The sequence below is a fragment of the Pipistrellus hanaki genome (genome assembly GCF_964339955.1).
Source record: "Pipistrellus hanaki genome assembly, chromosome: 19".
NCBI classification, from domain to species: domain Eukaryota; kingdom Metazoa; phylum Chordata; class Mammalia; order Chiroptera; family Vespertilionidae; genus Pipistrellus; species Pipistrellus hanaki.
This window is the reverse complement of record NC_140521.1, coordinates 10,488,568-10,508,976: the sequence shown is the minus strand read 5'-3', so window position 1 is coordinate 10,508,976 and position 20,409 is coordinate 10,488,568. Positions and strand designations below refer to the sequence as shown.

Here is a 20,409-nt window from a genome sequence, read left to right as displayed (position 1 = left end):
CATTGAGCCAAACCGGTTTCGGCCTGATGGTTTTTGTTTTTTTTTACATTAAACTCGCTCCCGATCACACCGATGTGGGTTTCCTGTGGAATTTTCCCGAGACTCTAGGTGACGTGTGTCCTGACAGCGGGAAGACCCAGGACCCTGACGGGCGAGAGCTCCAGGGAGCGGTTCAGGCCGTGGCCGCCCCGGGGACCAGAAGAGCCATGTGGGTCTGGCCGTCTGAGTGGCCGCAGCAGGCCCAGCGCCCGGCCAGTGTGGAGGCGAGGGCGGGGGCGGGGGCCGGGGGCAGCCTGTTTCAGGGAGCCGCTCTGTGGGGGCAATCTGGCAGCCCGATCGTTCATCTTACAACGTGGGCCGGAGGGCCAGCTGCACTCTCCGTGGTGGGCGGGCGGGAAGGCGCGCCAGCTGCGCTCCCCGCGGCGGCCAGTGGAAGGCGGCCAGCCTCCTGTGCCCCCGCCTGGCTGCCTCAGCTGGAGCGTGGTTCCCTGAGGCCAGGGGTAACTGGGCTTCCTGACACTCCCTTAGCCCTTTGTTTGGGAAAACCAGACCAGTCCAGGGGGATAGAGGGAAGACGAGAAAGAACAAAGCCACAAAGCCACAAAAAAAAAAACAAAAAAACCAACAACAAAGCAAAATAATGTATTTACAGTAGCTTCTTTAGCAAAGAAGCCGGGATTAAAGGAAATAGCACTTATGCAGAAGCTCCTAGAGGAATGATGCCCAATAGGACCAACAGTGCACGTACACAGTACTGTCCACACACGTTCTTGTCCAGAAAAACTCCGCGTTCTTCCTGGCATAATCTCAGCAGTGGGTTCCTAAAGCGATTTGGGATGGACACTTTTTAATATATATATATTTTATTGATTTTTACAGAGAGGAAGAGAGAGGGATAGGGAGTTAGAAACTTCGATGAGAGAGAATCATCCATCAGCTGCCTCCTGCACACACACACACACACACACACACACACACACACACACCCCGGGGATGTGCCCGCAACCAAGGTACATCCCCTTGACCGGAATTGAACCCGGGACCCTTCAGTCCGCAGGCCGACGCTCTATCCACTGAGCCAAACCAGCTAGAGCGGGATGGACACTTTTCTTTGTTTCGTTTCTGGGGACTCTTCTCAGCAGTGACCCTGAACACTACTTTCTAAATTGCCATTTTCTCCCAAGTTTTTTTTTGTCTTTTTTTTGTGTGTGTGTGTGAGTTGCTGAGACCCAGATGAGAACATAAGAGTGTTGAGGCTGATTTCAGTATGCTTCAAGAGTTCAGCAATCATTTCTCAGGCGTGTGTGTGTGTGTGTGTGTGTTTTAATATGCTTCTCTTATGTGATATGCATGACACAAATCTACCTCCCCAAGGCCTTTTGGGCTCCATTTTTAAAAGAATTTTGTGTTTTCAGATACTTTTTCTGAATAGAAATATTTTCATTTCAAGATACAGTACTGCAATGGTCTTATGGGCAGTTGCTCTTCTCTAGCCTAAACCAATGGCCGGCAAACTGAGGCTCGAGAGCCACATGTGGCTCTTTGGCCCCTTGAGTGTGGCTCTTCCCATAGAATACCACGGCCTGGGCGAGTCTATTTTGAAGAAGTGGTGTTAAAAGAAGTTTAAGTTTAAAAATTTTGGCTCTCCAAAGAAATTTCAGTCGTTGTGCTGTTGATATTTGGCTCTGTGGACTAATGGGTTTGCCAACCACTGGCCTAAACCACACCATTGCTCCTCCCATCCAATGCAGACTCGCTCCTTGCGATCTCAGGTGTTATTGCATCCCGACCTTCTCTGGGGACATGATTCTTCATGATCTCTTTTGGACAAGGTAGATCAGGGTGACCTACACCACACCGCATCGTTGGTTTCGGTTACTTACTTCAGATCCATGTACTGAAGGCTCATAAGGAGCTCAGAGGACCTTGTTGACATAAGAAACATCCAAACCTGTAGAGAATTCTTGGGAGTTTATGTGAGCCAAACCCACAACAGTTGTCAGGCAGCAGAATCTCAATGGATTGAGAAAATGCTCCGGAGAAGGGCGAAGGAGGAGAGAAAAGGCGGGTCCTAAGAAATCCACTGGTGATCAATCGATTAAGGGGGCGGCGGGAAAGCAAAGCGAGGAAACACATGGAATCAGATCAAGAGTAAAATGAACAGACACACACTCCTTTCACATGGTTGGGTGCATAGAGAACTAGCGTGTACATAGAGATGGCATGCGGGGAACAAGATGACAGGGGTTCCGTGGCGCCCTGCTTGGAGCGATAGGTGTGCCGTCAGAGGTCTGGACAAGGAGATAACGCTGACCTTTCAAAGGTACGTTATCTGAGATGCAAAAGACCATGGACAGGCTCACCTCAGGTAAAGGCTGACCTTTGTCAAGGGAGCTACAGGCCTGGGACTGGACTACCCGCCATGCCTCGCTTTTAGTTGGGAATTTTTATGTTCAGGCCATCCTCTGTGGCTACTTTCAGTCTCTGAGTTTGTAGGGCTCACCAGGTTGGCCTCCCCTGAGCTTGTCAGGTTTAGGGTGGACCCCTTTTTTTTTGTCCGCAGTTCATGGTGTTTAAGAGGCAGTTGGATAGTTGACCACCCACCAGATAGGTTGACGTAAGAAGTGACATTCCTGTTTCTTCTCTAGATATTTAATGCTACACAGGAGCTGGCCAACACCAAGGCCTACCAGTCCGTCCGCATCCTCTCCGTGTCTCTCAATCAGGCAGAGCGGGAGCTGGAGGACCTCGCCGAGGTGGACTTGCCGTGGTCTAAGCCCACCGCAGGTGAGTGAGCGCTGGAGCAGGTGCCATCTCTGCACGGAGTGTCAGCGCCCCAGGTGGGATCTGAGACCCTGAATTGGGTTCTTATCTGCTTATTAGGATGCAGCTATCTTTTAAAGAAAATACATTTTATTGATTTCAGAGAAGAAGAGAGAGGGAGAAAGAGAAACATCAATGATGAGAAAGAATCATTGATTGGTCGCCTCTTGCATGCCCCCCTGCTGGGGATTGAGCCCACAACCCAAGCATGTGCCCTGACCAGGAATTGAACTGTGACCTCCTGGTTCATGGGTCAACACTCAACCACTGAGCCACTCCAGCCAGGCCTTTTTCATTTCTGATTGGCTCTGCACCCTATTCCTGATGGTAGCCATTCCATACGTTCATTCCCAAGACCCCACTGCCGATCCTTCTTCCTTGCTGTGAGCAGTGACTCCGCCTTCAGCCTCACTGAGCACATGGAGGCCGTCAGCATGACCCCTCAGGCATCCCTCCTCCGTGCCTCAATGCTCTGCGTCTGTGTCTGAACACAACTGACCAAGGTCCTCCCATGGCTGCCTCTGAACCAGGCTCTTACTTCCTCTGGGGCCTTCTCTCGCCCACCAGGCTCTGTTCTGTGCCCACTCCAGGTGGCTCTGTGCACAGCCTCAAGGGAAGAGCAGTGAGCAAGGCATGCACAGTCCCTGCTCTCAGAGGTTAGCTTTCCTTTATAACGAAACAGAGCAGAACGGAACAGAACAGACGCCCTTCACACAGGGCCTCCGCTCTCCCCTTTGCGTTGTTAAAACTTTCTGGAACATCTTCTTTTCCTCATTCTTTCCTCTGCCTTTCCATGCAGTCACTCTCGAACCCTTTATTATCTGCCTTGTGCTTCCACCTCAACAACGTATTCACCTCGGAGTGACTCCTGTCTTTCTCGTGATAGAACCTCTGGTGATACCTGTAAGCATTCGGCCCTGCCCACCGCCCCTTTGGGGAGCCGCACACTCCTGTTCGCTTGCGTGGTACTTCCTTTCCCGCGTCTTCTCTGCCTGGGTCTCTGCTTCCTCCAGTTCCTTCCTCCAGTGTGACCCCTGGTGACCTCTCCAGTCCCTGTTCTTGGTCTGTACATGCTTTATCTCGGAAACCTCGCTTGCTCCTACATTCATGAACTCCCCAAATACTTGAGTGCCCACTATGTGCTAGGCACTGGTCTCGGTGCTGGGGGTATAGCAGTGAACAAAACAGGCAAACACAGCTGATCTCACGGAGCTGGTATTCCAGAGCAGGGGGACATAGAAAATGGATAATAAAATCAGCAAACTCTCTAGGAAGTACCTGATGTTATTCCGTCTCACGCTATCTGAGCTCTCCCTCTAAGAACTTAGGAGCTACATTTATTTTGGTCAATTTTGGGGGAATGTTTTGGGTCTGTGAACTCCCACTCTACGTGTTATCCAACACTCGGGAATCACTTAGGTTTGGATAAGGGGTGCATACCTTGCTGTCACCTCCCTTTCCCTCTCTGAACTCGGGCACCAGATAAGTTTGGGACATCAGGGATAGGTTAGGTGGTGATACAGGCTAATGACGCTGAATAAATCCACCAGGGAAGGCAGTTCGTAGAGACTCGTGGGGTCTGGGGTAGGTAGTGGTTTCCAGCTTAGAGCGGCCGTGGAATTCCTAGTGAGAGAGGCAGCATTTCAGTGATGTTCTTCTCCACATGCTGTCTGCTTGGCTCATCTCTTTCCACGGAGCAAAGTGGGAACGAATGGCGACGTAAAGATAGAGGAGAGGTGAGGGGCCTGATGGCCTTTCTGCCCTCACCTGTTGAGGAGGACTAATCATATTCCTAGGAACCTGTACGTGATAGGGGAGCATGGGGGCAGGGGTTGGAGGGGACACTACTCGCCTGGCCAGGGAGCTTTGGCGCTCTGCAAGTGACATCATTGCCTCTCCATCTTATCCCGCCCTGGGAAGTTCTTAGCAAGGAACACGAGGGATGGCCCACACCCCGTTCTTCTCCCCTAGGCCCCTCCTCCGTATCCCTCTGCTCGGTACCTGACTCTCTCTTTCCGAACAGAAAACCTAGGCCACGGGAACTTCGAGTACATGTCGGCAGTGTGCTGGCTCTTCGGGCGCCACCTGTACGACACGCTGCAGTATCCCGTTGGGCTGGTGGCCTCCTCGTGGGGTGGGACCCCCATCGAAGCCTGGTCATCTGAAAGGTCCCTGAAGGCCTGTGGGGTCGCTAAGGAAGGGTAAGGACGCCTCCTGCGGTCCCGGAGAAAGCCCGCCAGGAAATTAGATAAGAGAGGAGCGCCGAGTGTCCAAATATGTATTCACTTATTCCGTGCACGGTAAGGTATTATTTCCACCGTCACCACCACCCCAGCCATCTGGAACAGTACAAGAAGCAATTATGAGTCTTTTTCCTAATAATAATTATAGCTAATACGTACCGAGAGCTTTATGCTGAAAAACGTTGTATTATAAGTAGTTTATATATAGCAACTCGTTTAATAATACAACAACCTCTTGAAATGTAGACGCTGTTAACATATCGTGGAGAAAGGTACCACGTCTGAGCCCAACTGGCGTGGCTCCGTGGTTGAACGTTGATCTATGAACCGGGAGGTCACCATCTTCTGATTCCCGGGCAGGGCACATGCCTGGGTTGCAGGCTCCATCCCCAGTGTGGGGCGTGCAGGAGGCAGCTGATCCGTGATTTTCATCATTGGTGTTTCTACCTCCTCTTCTTTCCTCTCTGAAATCAATAAATATATATAAATATATATTTAAAAAGATACTAAGTCGGCCGAAACCGGTTTGGCTCAGTGGATAGAGCCTCAGCCTGCGGACTGAAAGGTCCCAGGTTTGATTCCGGTCAAGGGCATGCACCTTGGTTGCGGGCACATCCCCAGTAGGGGGCGTGCAGGAGGCAGCTGATTGATGTTTCGCTCTCATCGATGTTTCTAACTCTCTATCCCTCTCCCTCCCCCTCTATAAAAAAAAAAAAATCAATAAAATATATTAAAAATAAATAAGTATGCCCTTTGACCCAGCCGTTTCAGATCTGGGAATTTATCTTAACGAAATACTTAAGTCTGTCTGCAATGATTAAGCTATAGGAAAGAGAGTCGTGGCACTGCTTACAAAAGCAAAAAGGCTGGAAAGTGTCTATTCATTGAGGACTAGTCAAACAAATCTAGTGCCCTGTGTGTGAGACGCGCAATAAAACACTTCTCGTGGTTTTAATGACCTTATCTGGAAACGGGGGTGGCCCACGCTGCACTCCCAGAAAACTGACTGATACACCCTTATCCTGGGGAGACCCTGGAGGTGAAACTCAGAGACCGTGCACCCGTGTCCATGTGAGACAGGTGGTTCCATGTAATTCTGTGTTTGCTTTCATCGGAAATTTGCCCCGAGTAAAAGCTGGGTAGACAGACGCCCAGGTGAGGAGGGATCTTGATGCGATCGATCCCTAGCTCTCTCCTGACACTTGTGCGCCTTATCGATTTCAGGTTCACCCGGCCGGCGACTATAAGTGGTCCCAGCGAGCACTCTGTTCTCTGGAATGCCATGATCCATCCACTGACTAATATGACTCTGAAAGGCGTGATATGGTACCAGGGTGAGTGTCCCATTTGCTGTTTCTCCTTTGTGTCAGTCAGCTTTGCTGCGTAACAAGCCGTCCTAGAATGGAGTGACTTACAACAAGAACAGTTTTATGGAGCTCCCTATCCTGTGGCCTGGCGGGGTCGTTTCTCCGTCTGGGCTGCTTGGGCTAATGTCCGCTGGGACCTTTATGTGTCTTGGGCCGCCTGGCAGGTTGTCTGGTGGCCGGGTGACAGGTGGGCCTCTCTTCCACGTGGGTTGGCTGGGAGCTGTCTACCAGCTGGGGCTCCGTGGCTCTCACATGGCCTCCCATCCTTCAGCGAGAGAGCTCAGACTTATTTATTGTTTATGTAACAGATTCAGGGTTCCAAGTGAATCGAGGGAGAGCAGACCCCCCCCAAACTGAAGCACTTTTCAAATCTGCTTGTCTCGTCATGTTTGCTGATGCCCCTGTCAGTCCGAGCAAGGCCAGTCCAGAGAGACGGCAGGAAGGCCCACTTCCCAGGGCAGGGCTAGAGGGTGGGGAGTATCTTGTGGCCGTTTTTGCTTCTACCCCAAACTCCTCTCCCCACTTGGACTGCTTCCAGGGGAGGCCAATATCGATTTTAACAGGAACCTGTACAACTGCACGTTCCCCGCGCTGATTGAGGACTGGCGCCAGACCTTCCACCTCGGCTCCCGCGGGCAGACGGAGCGCCGCCTCCCGTTTGGGTTTGTCCAGGTAGGTGCTGAGGGGAGGAGGGCGTACGGACTTGCCGTGGGGATGTGCTGCCGAGAGCTCTTTCCTGGAATCCGTGTTCTTTTTCCACCCTCCTAGCCGCTGGTCGGGAACTGAATGTATGACTTAATTCATCTCTGTTCACTGCTGGGACAAGTGAGTCTTTTAAAAAGTTAATGAGTAACTGACATGTCTTCCTATTTAAAAAAAAAAAAAAAAAAAGGTACTGCATGTTTGTTAAAGAAATAGGAAAAAGATAAGCTAAAAGCATTTATAATTCCACAACCCAGAAATAAGCAGACTTTTCTACTCGTTATTTGTGAAATAGGATCCATACAGCAGTATTGTGCCGTATCTTGCTTTTTCTCTCTCATAATGTTATATTGTGAACACTTTTCATGCTAATAAGTATATTTTACTTATTATACTTAAATTTATTCATTTTTAAATATTTTTATTGATTTCAGAGAGGAAGAGAGAGAGAAGAGAGAGAGAGATGGAGGGAGGAAGAGAGGGAGGGAGAGGGAAAAGGAGAGAGAAATATCAATGAGAGAATCATCGATTGGCTGCCTCCTGCATACCCAACCCTGGGGGATCAAGCCCGCAACCCGGGTATATGTCCCGACTGGGAATCGAACCATGACCTCTTGATTCATAGGTCGATACTCAACTATTGAGCCAATAAATATTAATCTTGGGCACAATTTATAATGATTACAGAGTACTCTGAAATATGGTTATAGTTTAATTTATTTAACTAGGCCTTGATAAATGGGCCCCGAGGTTGCTTTAAACATTTTGTTTTTATAAGCAGCGGCATGGTTATAGACCTTGTAGCTAAATCATTACATGCATGCTTAATTTTTTCCGTAAGATAAATTCCCAGGAATGAAATAGCTAGGTTAAACGGAATACTTTCAAAAAATATATATATTTTTTTAAAAAAAATATATATATATATATATTGATTTTTTTACAGAGAGGAAGAGAGAGGGACAAAAGTTAGAAACATTGATGAGAGAGAAACATCGATCAGCTGCCTCTTGCACATCCCCCACTGGGGGTGTTCCCGCAACCAGGGTACGTTCCCTTGACCGGAATCGAACCTGGGACCCTTCAGTCCACAGGCCGACGCTCTATCCACTGAGCCAAACCGGTTTCAGCCTGAATACTTTTTAAGGCTCTAAACATGTTCCCAAATTTCTCTGTAGGGATTTATGAGCGGGTATAAATGTGTACCCTTAGCAACAACGTGTGAGAATGCTCACTTCCCCACACCCTCCCTAACGTGGTGCGATCCCTGCCACTCCTTATAGAAGGGACCTCGTTCTCGCACTCCCAGCCCGATGCACTTGCTCTTCGCCTGAAATAATCTTCCTCTCCCACACTTTCCCAGCTAACTTTCACTTCTCCTGTAGGTCTCAGCCTGGATACCACTCAGGAAGCCTTGTGTGACTTACCAAAGTTTGAGTAGGGTGGTAGTTCTGACTTTGCTGGAACATAGGAAATAAAACAAGTAAAATGTTATAAAACCAAGACCCAACTCATGACGGAGCGATGGAATGGGCTTTAGCCTCTGGATTGGACATCACACTCCCAGACAGCTGCCTCTGGGTGTCCACGATTTCCCTCCCCACCAGCCACCAGTCTCCTCCACCTCGTCCTACTTCACCATACTTTTTTGGGATACAGATTTTTATAGACACTCTTTGCACTTAGAACTCCTTTACAATCATTCCCTTTCTTAACATTTATTTTGACTTTGAAACAAGATTATTCTGCTCATTATTATCAAAATAGCAACTCCTGTCACAGTTCTGAGTTACTGTTGGTGGAACTACATTTGGATTTTCGAGGTACTTTTTTTTGTCTCCTAACCTGTGTGCTTGCTGATGTAAACGTGACTTCAGCCAGCTCAACCCAGGAGCATGTGCTGCATGCTTGTGATGTGCTCTGAGCTGTGCGAGGAGCTCTGGAAACAGAGACCTGGTCTTGGCACCGAGGCCGTCCGTATGAGTAGAATCCCCTTAGGTTCTGGGCTTAACTTGATGTCATCAACAAAACCATGTTTTCCAACCGAGACTATAAACCTCTGCCTTCAAAAGGAGATGCCAGACCAAAGCTGCCTTCAGATCGAGGCCGGTCCGCCTGGATTCTGATCCCTCTCTGGCTCTTCAGCTATGTGATTCTGAACAAGATATCCAACTCCTTTGTTATTTTAAGAGTGAGTGAGTTAATCCATGGAAAGCTTGGCACATGCCAGATAAAGTTAGTGTTTGCTTTTGTTTATTTTTATTTATTATTTTTTATTGATTTCAGAGAGGAAGGGAGACGGGGGAGAGAGAGAGATAGAAACATCAGTGATGAGAGAGAATGGTGAATTGGCTGCCTCCTGCACGCCCCACACTGAGGATTGGGACCACAACCGGGTCCCAGTCTTTTTTCTTTTTAAAAAATATATTTTATTGATTTTTTTACAGAGAAGAAGGGAGAGTTAGAAACATCGATGAGAGAGGAACATTGATCAGCTGCCTCTTGAACACTCCCTGCTGGGGATGTGCCCGCAACCAAGGTACATGCCCTTGACCGGAATCGAACCTGGGACCCTTTAATCCGCAGGCCAACGCTCTAGCCATTGAGCCAAACGGGTTAGGGCCGGGGCATATATCTTGACCAGGAATCAAACCGTGACCTCCTGGTTCATAGGTCAGTGCCTCAACCACTGAGCCACGCCGGCTGGGCAGTGTTTGTTTTTATTAATGAGAGAGGCCAGACAATCTGGAGGGACAGTGGTCTGTAAGGAAAGATGAACGATTGGTTTGAAGTGATGGTTGCAGGAACTGGAGCACAGTTAGCAATGCAGGACTCAAGCTCAGTAGATAGACCGGGGCCAGACGCATGGGTCAGAGAGGATTCCTGGAGAGGTGACCTGAAAAATGGCGGGGGCAGGAGTCTTAAAAGGGGTTTGGAGGACCAGGGGAACAGACTGCAAACTACAGCATGTTATTTGTGGATGTGGCCACCTTTCTTTCTTTGGCTATTCTATGTCATAAGCAGCAGCATTTCTACTCATCGCCATGGGAGACGGAACAGCACACTCCGCTGTGTCCTTAGGAAAAGGTTTGGTTGTGGAGTGTGCTGGTGCCCCCATGTGGCCAGTATGTATTAGTGCAACCAATGAAATGGGATATTGGAGAACCGCTGCAGGAATTCTCAGCAAAACTGCCATTTTGAGGAACTTCCTTGGCACGAGTGACTGCTGTTGGCATTGCTCCCTGTTGTACGTCAGGCTGGCACTTACCCTAGACCTTTCTGGTAGCTTTGTTACCTCGATCCCCATCACGGCACTGACGGGTGAATACGGGTGTCTTGTGGGAAGAAGTGGGGGAGGGGGGTGGTGACTCATGGATCTTTTAATCCAATTTTCTAGTTTTCATGACATTCCATTATGAAGCTTCACCACCTTTTTTTTTTTTTTTTTTTTTAATTTTATTGATATTTTATAGAGAAGAGGAAGGGAGAGAGATAGAGAGCCAGAAACGTCAACGAGAGAGAAACATCGACCAGCTGCCTCCTGCACACACCCCCACTGGGGATGTGCCCGCAACCAATGTACTACTTGCCCTTGACCGGAATCAAACCTGGGACCTTTCAGTCCGCAGACTGACGCTCTACCACTGAGCCAAACCGGTCTCGGCTTCACCACTTTTTATCATTTCATAGATTAAAGACAATTTGCATAAGAGATTTTAATAAGAGGTTTGGAAATATCACCTACATCCCACATCGTACTGTCGATACAAGAAATGTCCAGCCATGGCCGGGTGGCTCAGTTGGTTGGAGTGGGTTCAATCCCTGGCCAGGGTACCTACAGGAGGAATCAGTGTTTCTCTCTCACATTGATGTGTTAGGTATGTGTTTTCTCTCTCTTCCTTCCTCCCTCTATAAAATCAACAAACCTATCCTAGGGTGAGGATTAAGAAAACCAAAAAGAAAATGTCCAAACCCGTAGGGAATTTTTGAGTTTACTTTGTTATTTTTATTTTTTGTTAATTCTCACCAGAGGATATTTTCCCCATTGACTTTTAGAGAGAGTGGAAGGGAGACAGGGAAGAAGAGGGAAAGAGAGAGAGAGAAACATGGATGTGAGAGAGACATGTCAATTGGTTACCTCCCACGCACATGCCTCGAACGGATATCAGGCCTGCAACCCAGGTGCGCGCCCTTGACCAGGCATCAAACCTGAGACCCTTTGGTGTGTGGGCCGATGCTCTAACCACTTAGCAACCCTGGGATTGCTGGGGCAAAATGCCTATCTCCGTCATGATCTTCCAGTTCCCAAGGCCCCTCTCTCTACATCACTCCTCCAGGAGGGTAGCTAGACTTTGGTTTTTACTGGCCATCCTAGGAGAATGAAATCAGAAGGCACGGGCTCCTGAGGCAAAAACTTGAAAGTTGCCCCAGCCGGTTTGATTCAGTGGATGGAGCCTTGGCCTGTGGACTCAAAGGTCCCAGGTTTGATTCCGGTCAAGGGCATGTACCTTGGTTGCAGGCACATCCCCAGTAGGGGGTGTGCAGGAGGCAGCTGATCAATATTTCTCTCTCATCGATGTTTCTAACTATCTATCCCTATCCTTTCCTGTAAAAAATCAATAAGACATTAAAAAAAAACAACAACAACTTATAAGCTGCCCAACATAATTTCTGAGCATTCTGTTGGTCAGAGAACATCACACACACAGCCTACATTCCATGGGCAGAGCCATCGACTCCGCTGGTGGAGAGAGTGGTGGCAGAGTTCCACTGAGGCAGGTGGGAGAGAGGCATTCTGCCTCAAGAGCGAGCAGCTCAGGAGGTGCTTGTTGGATGAACTTGAGAACAAATGAATGAAGCAGAACCAGGGTTTGCTTGTGAAAAGACTCCAGTGTAGGATTCTGATGCCAATAAAACTCTGACGCAGCAATCTCTCTACTTCCTAGTTGTCTGCAGTTTTGTCTGAGGAAGAGTCAGATGATGGATTTTCCCAGATCCGTTGGCATCAAACGGCAGACCTTGGCTATGTCCCCAACCCCAGGATGCCCAACACTTTCATGGCTGTAGCCATGGACCTCGGTGACAGGGACTCGCCTTTCGGCAGGTACGGGTGCTTCTTGGGCTTTGTTTGAATAATATACACTGAGTGGCCAGGTTATTATGATCTCTGAACGCGTAATAATCTGGCCATTCAGTGTGTGTGTGTGTGTGTGTGTGTATGTGTATGGCATGAATTTGTGCATGGGTGGGGTCCGGCCAGCCTGGCTAGGGGACATGGGTGGTTGGCAGGCCTGCCTGCTGGTTGAACTCCTGATCAAGGGGACAACATATTAGCCTTTTATTATATAGGATATGCACTGAGTGGCCAGATTATTATGCGTTCAGAGATCATAATAATCTAGCCACTCAGTGTATGTTCCTTATCTGTGAATTTCACTGTGATGTTCACTTGTGAGAGGGGAGAGAGATGGCCTAAGGATTGGACCCTATAAGCATTATCTAAGTCATTTACACTGGGATGTACTGTAGTAGTAGTAATAATATAATAATAATAATAATAATAAAAAGGACCTTCAACATCTCAGTGCTTTGATGCAACAAAAATTTATATCTTGTTCACAAGGCTTTGCCATCATGGTCGTTCACAGATCCAGAGAAATAGAGGCCCCGAGTCCATCTGTGCTTCCACAGTCACCTTACAGGCCCTCATGGACATTAAGTGCTCTCCCTGGAAGCAACACAAGATACTTCTGCCCACATTGCATTGTCCACCCGCAGTCACGTGGCCATGCCCAGCTTCAGGGAGATGGAAACGTGATTATGCCATGGCCTCAGAGGGGGAGCAGTGAAATATTTATGAGTGGTTCAGATGACCACCACATGCTAGCTGCAGGGTACAAAAGGGTTTCAATGCAGCCCAATGCACAGTGTCTGGATTCTAGTAAGAGCTTGACCTAGTATTTATTTATTTTTGAATAAATGAGTATTTATTGAATGAACAAATAAACCCTGGAGGGGACCAAGTAACGAGTAGCTGGTTCAGATGAAACACAAGCTCTGTTGTTTGGAATAGTCTTATGAGTTAGCTCTCCTAATACCCTCCCACCTTCCCTTCATCCATCCATCCATCATCCACCCATCCCCCTCCCTCTCGTCTTCCCTCCTTCCCTCCATCATTCCCTCCATCGTTCCCTCCCTCCCATCCTCCTCTCCCTCCCTTTATTTCTTATTTCCAAGTCATCTGTTATTCAAGGTTTCCAGCCCATAAAGGGCCCAGAGCCCCAGCTGTGACTGCCACTCACCATTTCTTTTAAGTTGACCAGCCACTGGCTATTAGACTCGGTCAACTTTATTCTCACCTTCTGGGGGTGCTTTGTATGTTATTTTCTTTTTTAAAAATCTGGTTATTGCCTTAGCTGGCTTGGCTCAGTGGATGAAGCACTGGCCTTTCAGACTGAAGGGTCCCGGGTTCAATCCCGGTCAAGGGCACATGCCTGGGTTGTGGGCTTGATCCCCAGTAAGGGGATGTGTGTAGGAGGCAGCCGATCAATGATTCATCATGTTTCTCTCTCTCCCTCTCCCTTCCTCTTTGAAATTAATAAAAATACATTTTTAAAAAAAAATCTGGTTATTATTGAGCTCAAACCCAAAGTTGTGTACCTGTTTGTCCTGCAGCATCCACCCTCGCGATAAGCAGACTGTGGCCTACCGGCTGCACCTGGGGGCCCGCGCGGTGGCTTATGGGGAGAAGACGCTGACCTTCCAGGGACCCCTGCCCACGAAGATGGAGCTCCTGGCCGGCCAGGGGCTGCTCAGCCTAGCGTATTCCCAGCAAATCGAGGTGCGGAGGCAGGATGACAAGATATTTGAGGTGAGAACAGCAGGAACCATGGGGCTTCCTCCTGAATGGGGAGATCAGGATTTCCTCCCCAGGGAGGCCCGCCTCTTCCATTTAATGTAACTGCGAGGCAGGGCTTGGCTGGTGGGATGCTGAGGTGGTCTTAGAGGGGCACATGAACAGCTCTTAATGATTTGCCTGGAGCGGCGACTTGCAACCCTTTTCATCTCCTGGCACACCCCAACTAATGACTAAAATTCTTATTTTTCCCCAGTCTGGCCAAAAAAAAAAAAAAAAAAAAAAAAAAGGTATGATTTTGATTCATTCACACACACATGGCTATTGTGTCGGCTGTTGTCATTTTTCCATTTGACAACCTAAGCGAAAAGAGGTCAGTGCCCCTGACTCCATAGCCAGGTATTGCATGCTTTAAAAATTCATGCGGCACACCGGTAAGACAGTCGCTGACTTAGAGGCAGTTTTGATAGACGGGACAATCAAGGAAGGAGAAATGAGTCCATAGTTAAAGGATGCTCCTTTTGTAATTTCCCTCCAACGTAGCCATCTTGGTTCTGGGCAGGGCCTGCAGGTTTATTTGCAGGTTGCCTATTGAAAGGATCCTTGCTCCAGAGTATTTCCCTCACCCTTAGATGTCTCCTTCATCCTAAATGCGGATAGCCTTTTGAGTTTAGTGTCCCCTTGAAGAGGCTTACACGCGGTGATGTGGGGCTTAGCGTGAATTTGTATAATGAAAGCACTTCCTCCTGAGGATCGTTGCACTGTGGCACCGGGGCTGTTGACTGAAGCGGTTCTTCTGTATGGAACGTTTCCACGGGTGTCTGGGAACCAAGGGGCCATTGCTGGGGTTGGGGCATCTGAAAAGTGGGCACTGGAGGAGATGAAAGAGTATTTTTGAAATTTTATTGATTTCTTACAGGGAGGGAAAGAGAGGGATAGAGAGTTAGAAACATCGATGAGAGAGAATCATCGATCAGCTGCCTCTTGCACCTTCCCCTCCTCACCCCCCCACTGGGGATGTGCCCACAACCAAGGCACATGCCCTTGACCGGAATCGAACCTGGGACCTTTCAGTCCGCAGGCTGATGCTCTATCCACTGAGCCAAACCGGTTTCAGCTGAAAGAGTATTTAAAACAACTTCAGGGGTGGGGGGGGGGACAAAATTAAAAAATAAAAATAAAAATAAATTTAAAAAATTTCAATCACACAGGGGTTTACCTAGGGCAGCTTCTCCTCTGGAACCCTGACTACAGAATCTACCTTATCTACCCGCCCCAAGTGCCTGGCCAGTGCTCATGCCACTTACCTTCTGGGCCCCTTGGTTTTCGGGGAATTCTAGCTCCCAGGGAGCTTCTGCCTTCCGTTCTCCACGTTAGTCAGTATCTGGCAGTCCGTCCATCATCTGTACCCGGAATCACAGTTGCGGTCAGGTCAGAATTTAAGCTTGGGCACCGGATCATTTATGTTCCCTCCCCCGGGTTGCTGTCTGACTTGAGAAGGCCTCATTACCCAGAGTTCCTTTGCGGCCTCTCTTCATTCCTCAGCTCCGTGGCAGGGCCACGGGGAGCAGCAGCTTTACCCTTTGTCAGGAAGGTTCGGGGAACCCTCCCCAGATGCTGGATGTGATTGTGCTTCCCCGTCTCCCTCGGTAGTTTATGCTTTATTATTTGTTTCGTCACGTGAACATTTATTGTCCACCTGTGTCTGTAGTGACCAGACTGACTCGGATCTGCTCTGGTTACTGTAGAAAGTGGGTTCTTGGCCCAGAGTGGCTTTCTCTCCCTATTGTCTGCCTCAGAGAGCAGTTCCCAGCCTCTAAGAGCACCCTCCTGCCTGACCTGACCCTTCCTGTTTATGACTCTCTCGTTAGATCTCCTGCTGTGGTGACCATCAATGCAAGTGGCTTCCAGCGCCCATGAACACGTCCTCCGCCCAGACCCTGGCCCTGGATATCAGGTCTTGTCCCGGCACCGTGGCTGCTCTCCGCTACGCCTGGGCCTCGTGGCCCTGTGAATATAAACAGTGTCCCCTCTACCACCCCAGCAGCACCCTGCCGGCCCCTCCCTTCGTTGCTTTTATTGCAGACCAGATGCCTGGACATCAGAGCAAGGCTGCTGAGTGATTTAGTGCAGTAGGTGCAGATCTTAGAATAAGTGACAACAACCACAAGAAAAGATATAACTTTGATTCATTCACACCAACAGCTATTATTGTGCTGGCCTTTGGGTGTGGTTTTTTTTTTTTAATTTGGTAATCTAAGGGAAAAGAGGTCAATGCCATGACTAAACAGTTAGGTATTGCATGTTTTAAAAATTTGATTTGAGCCTTTAGGTCCTACGGCCCGCGGGCCACATGCAGCCCCCAGGGGAGTCTGATCCTGCCCGCCAGGTTTTTTGGGCAGTGAGCGCAGCCAAGGTGTTACAGTAGGGATTAGTAGTTCATATAGACCGGCCCTCCAGCTCTCTGAGGGACCGTGATCTGGCCCCCACTTTAAAAAGTTTGAAGACCCCTGCAGGAGTTTCAATGATGACAACTGTTGCTTTTAAAGGAAATTAACAGAAAAACTTCATCGGAGAGTTCCCAGCTAGCCTGGGGCTGTGTCTGTGTTCTGAGAGGAGCCCGGGCTGGTAAACAATGAAATGCCTGCCATTTGTCCTCTCGTTGGGCTGGTCCCTGTACTGGACTCATGCCAAACTACAAGCAAATTGGACCTCAATGCCATTCACTTCCTCCTAACCGGGAGTGAAACGGCTAGCTGACCCACATGGCCTTGAAGTTTCTTCCAGCCCTCATTTCCTCAGCTCTGGGTGTAAGAGGACAAAGTGTTAGATGTTCCTCCCTAAGCCAAGTTCTGCTCTTTCAGTTCCAATAATAATGTGGATGGTGAAAGCTAACAAAGCAGAACCTTGTGTAGGCATTTGGGGAATTGGAGGTCGCTGAGGAGCAGGCAGGTCGTTAGAGATAATTATAAGTCTCAGGCCCTGGCCAGCATTGCTCAATGATCAGAGCGTCCGCCCATGAACCCAAGGGTCATGGGTTCGATTCTGGTCAAGGGCACATACCTGGGTTACAGGTTCCCCTCCCCTATTGTGGGGCTTGTGCGGGACACAGCCAATTGATGTGGCTCTCTCACATGGATGTTTCTCTCGTCTCTCTCCCTCCCACCTCTCTTTCACTTGCTGTAAAATCAATGGAAAAAATATCCTCCAGTGAGGATTTTTAAAAATATTTTTTATTGATTTTTTTTTTTTTACAGAGAGGATGGGAGAGGAATAGAGAGTTAGAAACATTGATGAGAGAGAAACATCGATCAGCTGCCTCCTGCACACCCCCTACTGGGGATGTGCCCGCAGCCACGGTACATGCCCTTGACTGGAATCGAACCTGGGACCCTTCAGTCTGCAGGCCGACGCTCTATCCACTGAGCCAAACCGTTTAGGGCTCCTCCAGTGAGGATTGAAAAAACAAAAAACAAACAAACAAACAAAAAAAACTGTCAGGCTTTTTAAAGGTAAGAGTTTTAACTAAAAAGCCGATAATCCAGATGGAAGAAAAAAGCAAGGCTGAAAGTGGATGAAAGTGAAGCTACTTGCTAAGTATTTAGAAAAAGCATCGTATAGGACAAACGTAAAAGACGGCTCTTCTGTGTACTATTAAGAACCAACGCTGTTTATTGGTTGATTAAAAACAGCTCACAGCTCTTGACAATTGTGTGTTGTCTATTATAAGTTGGAAATAAAAGTGTAAGTCACACATTGTTTGAAGGGATAAGAGTGAGAAGTGCCTCAGTAGGCAATTTTGTCATGTGGACATGAGCGTCCTTATACAAACCTACATGGTATAACCTACCGCTCCTGGGCTACAAGCTCGTACAGCATGTTACTGGACTACCGTAGGCAGTGTTAACGCAGTGGTATTAGTGTACTGGACATACGAGAGGCACGGTAACAAAATGGTTAAAGGGTAAAGAATGGTGCTTCTGTGCAGGGCACTTACCATGGATGGAGCTGGCAGGACGGGAGTTGCTCCGGGTGTCAGTGAGGTCAGTGGTGAGTGAATGTGAAGGCAGGACAGCATATGCACGCCTGTAACTTTATAAACGCGCACACATAGGCTACTCTCAATGAACATGAAATATTCTTCAATCATAAACTAACCTTCGCTTACTGTAACTTGTTGACTTTATGAACTAGATAATTAAGCTCAGGTTCCTTTTATTTCCCCCCCCCCCCAAAAAAAAAAAAAACAAAAAACCTAGAGCACACAGTGTGAAAAATGAGGATTAAGGGACTGGATATATTAATGAAATCATATAAGTTAATTTTTAATGGTTCATTAATTGAAAACATCCCGTGGGAACTCTGCTTCTCAAATGAAATAACATTTTACTATTTGAAAAATGAAATTTATAATCACTGTAGATGATTTGGATGCTAATAAAATGTGTAGGCAAGTAAAAATCACCCCAAAATTCATCATTTGGAGAGAAACACTAATATTTTGGTGAACAGTCACTTGATTTGTTTGGGTCATATTTTAAACACTACACTGGGTATTATTTTAATCTGTTTTTCACTTATTCTAACAATTTTCCTATGTAAATTGAATATAGATTTAGTGTGTAACATTTTGTGGAAAACCCATTTTATTTTTTAATATTTTTATTAATTTCAGAGAAGGAGAGGTAGAAATAGAAATGGAAACATCAATGATGAGAATCATTGATTGGCTGCCTCTTGCACACCCCCTCACTGGGATGAGCCTGCTACCCGGGCATGTGCCCTTGACCAGAATCAAACCCTGGACCCCTCAGCCCTCAGGCCAACGCTCTTATCCATTGAGTCAAACCGGCTAGGGTGGAAACCTCATTTTTAAAAAAAGTTCATTTGATTTTTTGAGAAAGGAACATCTATTGGTTGCCTCCTACACACAAACCCCCCAACTGACTGAACCCGCAACCTGGTTATGTGCCCTGACTGGGAATCGAACCTGTGAACTTTCAGTGAATAGGATGACTCTCAGCCAACTGAGCCACAGTGGACAGGGATGGGAGCTCCACTCTTTAACTAATTTCCCATTAGTGGACATCTAGTTTTTTCCCAATTTTTGCAGTGTCACTAATACTGTGATCACTGTTACTTGCAAAGATCACATAAAACTTAATTTCCTGAGGGCCCTTAATGTGAATTAACAAGTTTAGGATAAAAATATTTAAAATTTTGATACTAACAGGTTTCTCCTCCCAAGGAATCAACAGTTTACATTTCCAACAAGGTACAGTCCCATTTTTTATTTCATACTCATTGATATTGCATGCTGTCAAATCCAGAAAATTCTTGAACAATTCAGAAAAGGTATTTTAAGTATAATAAGGCTGTGTTTTCAAGTTTTAAAAAATGACCCATAGGAAAAACACTGGACATTCCATGTATCCCCATACATGTGAATGCATGTGTGATATTTATATAAATACATATATACACATCATAATCAATACCAAAGTTTCAATCTTTTGACATGCAATGCATTCCAATATATTCTAATTAGTTTATTTTAAAAGGTGTACATCTTGAGTCCCTAAGTTTAAGGTTCTTTCTGTTCTTGGAAAGCTACAAGGTGAACTCTTTAATAAGCATAAACTGCACACTATTAAAAAAAAATGTCTTTCTTAAATGAGCCTCTCTTTTTGCTTAAGCAGTAATGGAATGGAAAGATAATTTCTATTCTATGTGATAAAAATTACATCTGTCATTTCTGTGGAAGAGATACATCCAGGCAACTATTAAGACATTAACAGCTTTGAGTACAATTCTACCCTTGATTTTCCATATTCCAAAGTCTAATACTTAATTTTTGGACTGGTAAAAGCTATACACAATATAAAAAGACTATAACTAAGAATTATAAAATTAATGTTTCTTGCTTCTGATACTTTATAGTGACGTGTGGTGTGCTCTCAACGCTGCTGGGCCCCTCCCTCTGCTGGCCAGATTCATTCCTATAAAATTTGAATCCCATTTGCGTTGTCCCCAGTTGTAGTGCAGTAACAACCCAGTTCTCACCACTCCTTCCCCAATCTTCCACTTCTGGGGTCCTTCTGTTCCTCCCATCCAGCCAGCCCTGGTACTGAGATGGTCCTCCCTGGGATGCCTCGCTGCCATCCAACCAGCTGCTGTGGTCAGGATGAGGTGATGTGGTGAGCCTTCACCCTAATGCCATAAGCAGACAGTTCTGTCGCTCTGAGTGGTTATTACATGGCTAATGAAATGACAGGGTGAGTCTGTTAGAGGCTGGGAGCCAATCCCCAATCCTGTCTAAATCTGCTATCATGAGTTTCAATGTACTTTAGTTAAAAGCACCTTCTCCAATAATAAGTCACAAAGAGGATGTAGAAAGTGTTAAAGATAACATGTTGAC

General features: G+C 47.2%; 1 protein-coding gene across 3 annotated transcripts in view; it reads left to right on the top strand.

The window, feature by feature from the left end:
- SIAE (sialic acid acetylesterase) overlaps nt 1-18,452 on the top strand; it is a 39,446-nt gene extending 20,994 nt beyond the window's left edge. The window contains exons 4-11 of one of the 3 annotated variants that reach the window (XM_084867928.1): nt 2,727-2,787; nt 4,847-5,024; nt 6,291-6,400; nt 6,972-7,105; nt 12,082-12,239; nt 13,811-14,006; nt 15,863-16,323; nt 16,508-18,452. In XM_084867928.1, coding sequence (XP_084724054.1) covers nt 2,727-2,787; nt 4,847-5,024; nt 6,291-6,400; nt 6,972-7,105; nt 12,082-12,239; nt 13,811-14,006; nt 15,863-16,114 — 1,089 coding nt within the window. In that variant the 3' untranslated portion in view covers nt 16,115-16,323; nt 16,508-18,452. Of the gene's footprint in view, nt 1-2,648; nt 2,788-4,846; nt 5,025-6,290; nt 6,401-6,971; nt 7,106-12,081; nt 12,240-13,810; nt 14,007-15,862; nt 16,324-16,507 lie in introns of all 3 variants that reach the window. The other 2 variants (XM_084867929.1, XM_084867927.1) reach the window with 2 other exon arrangements.
- Nucleotides 18,453-20,409: the final 1,957 nt, after the last annotated feature.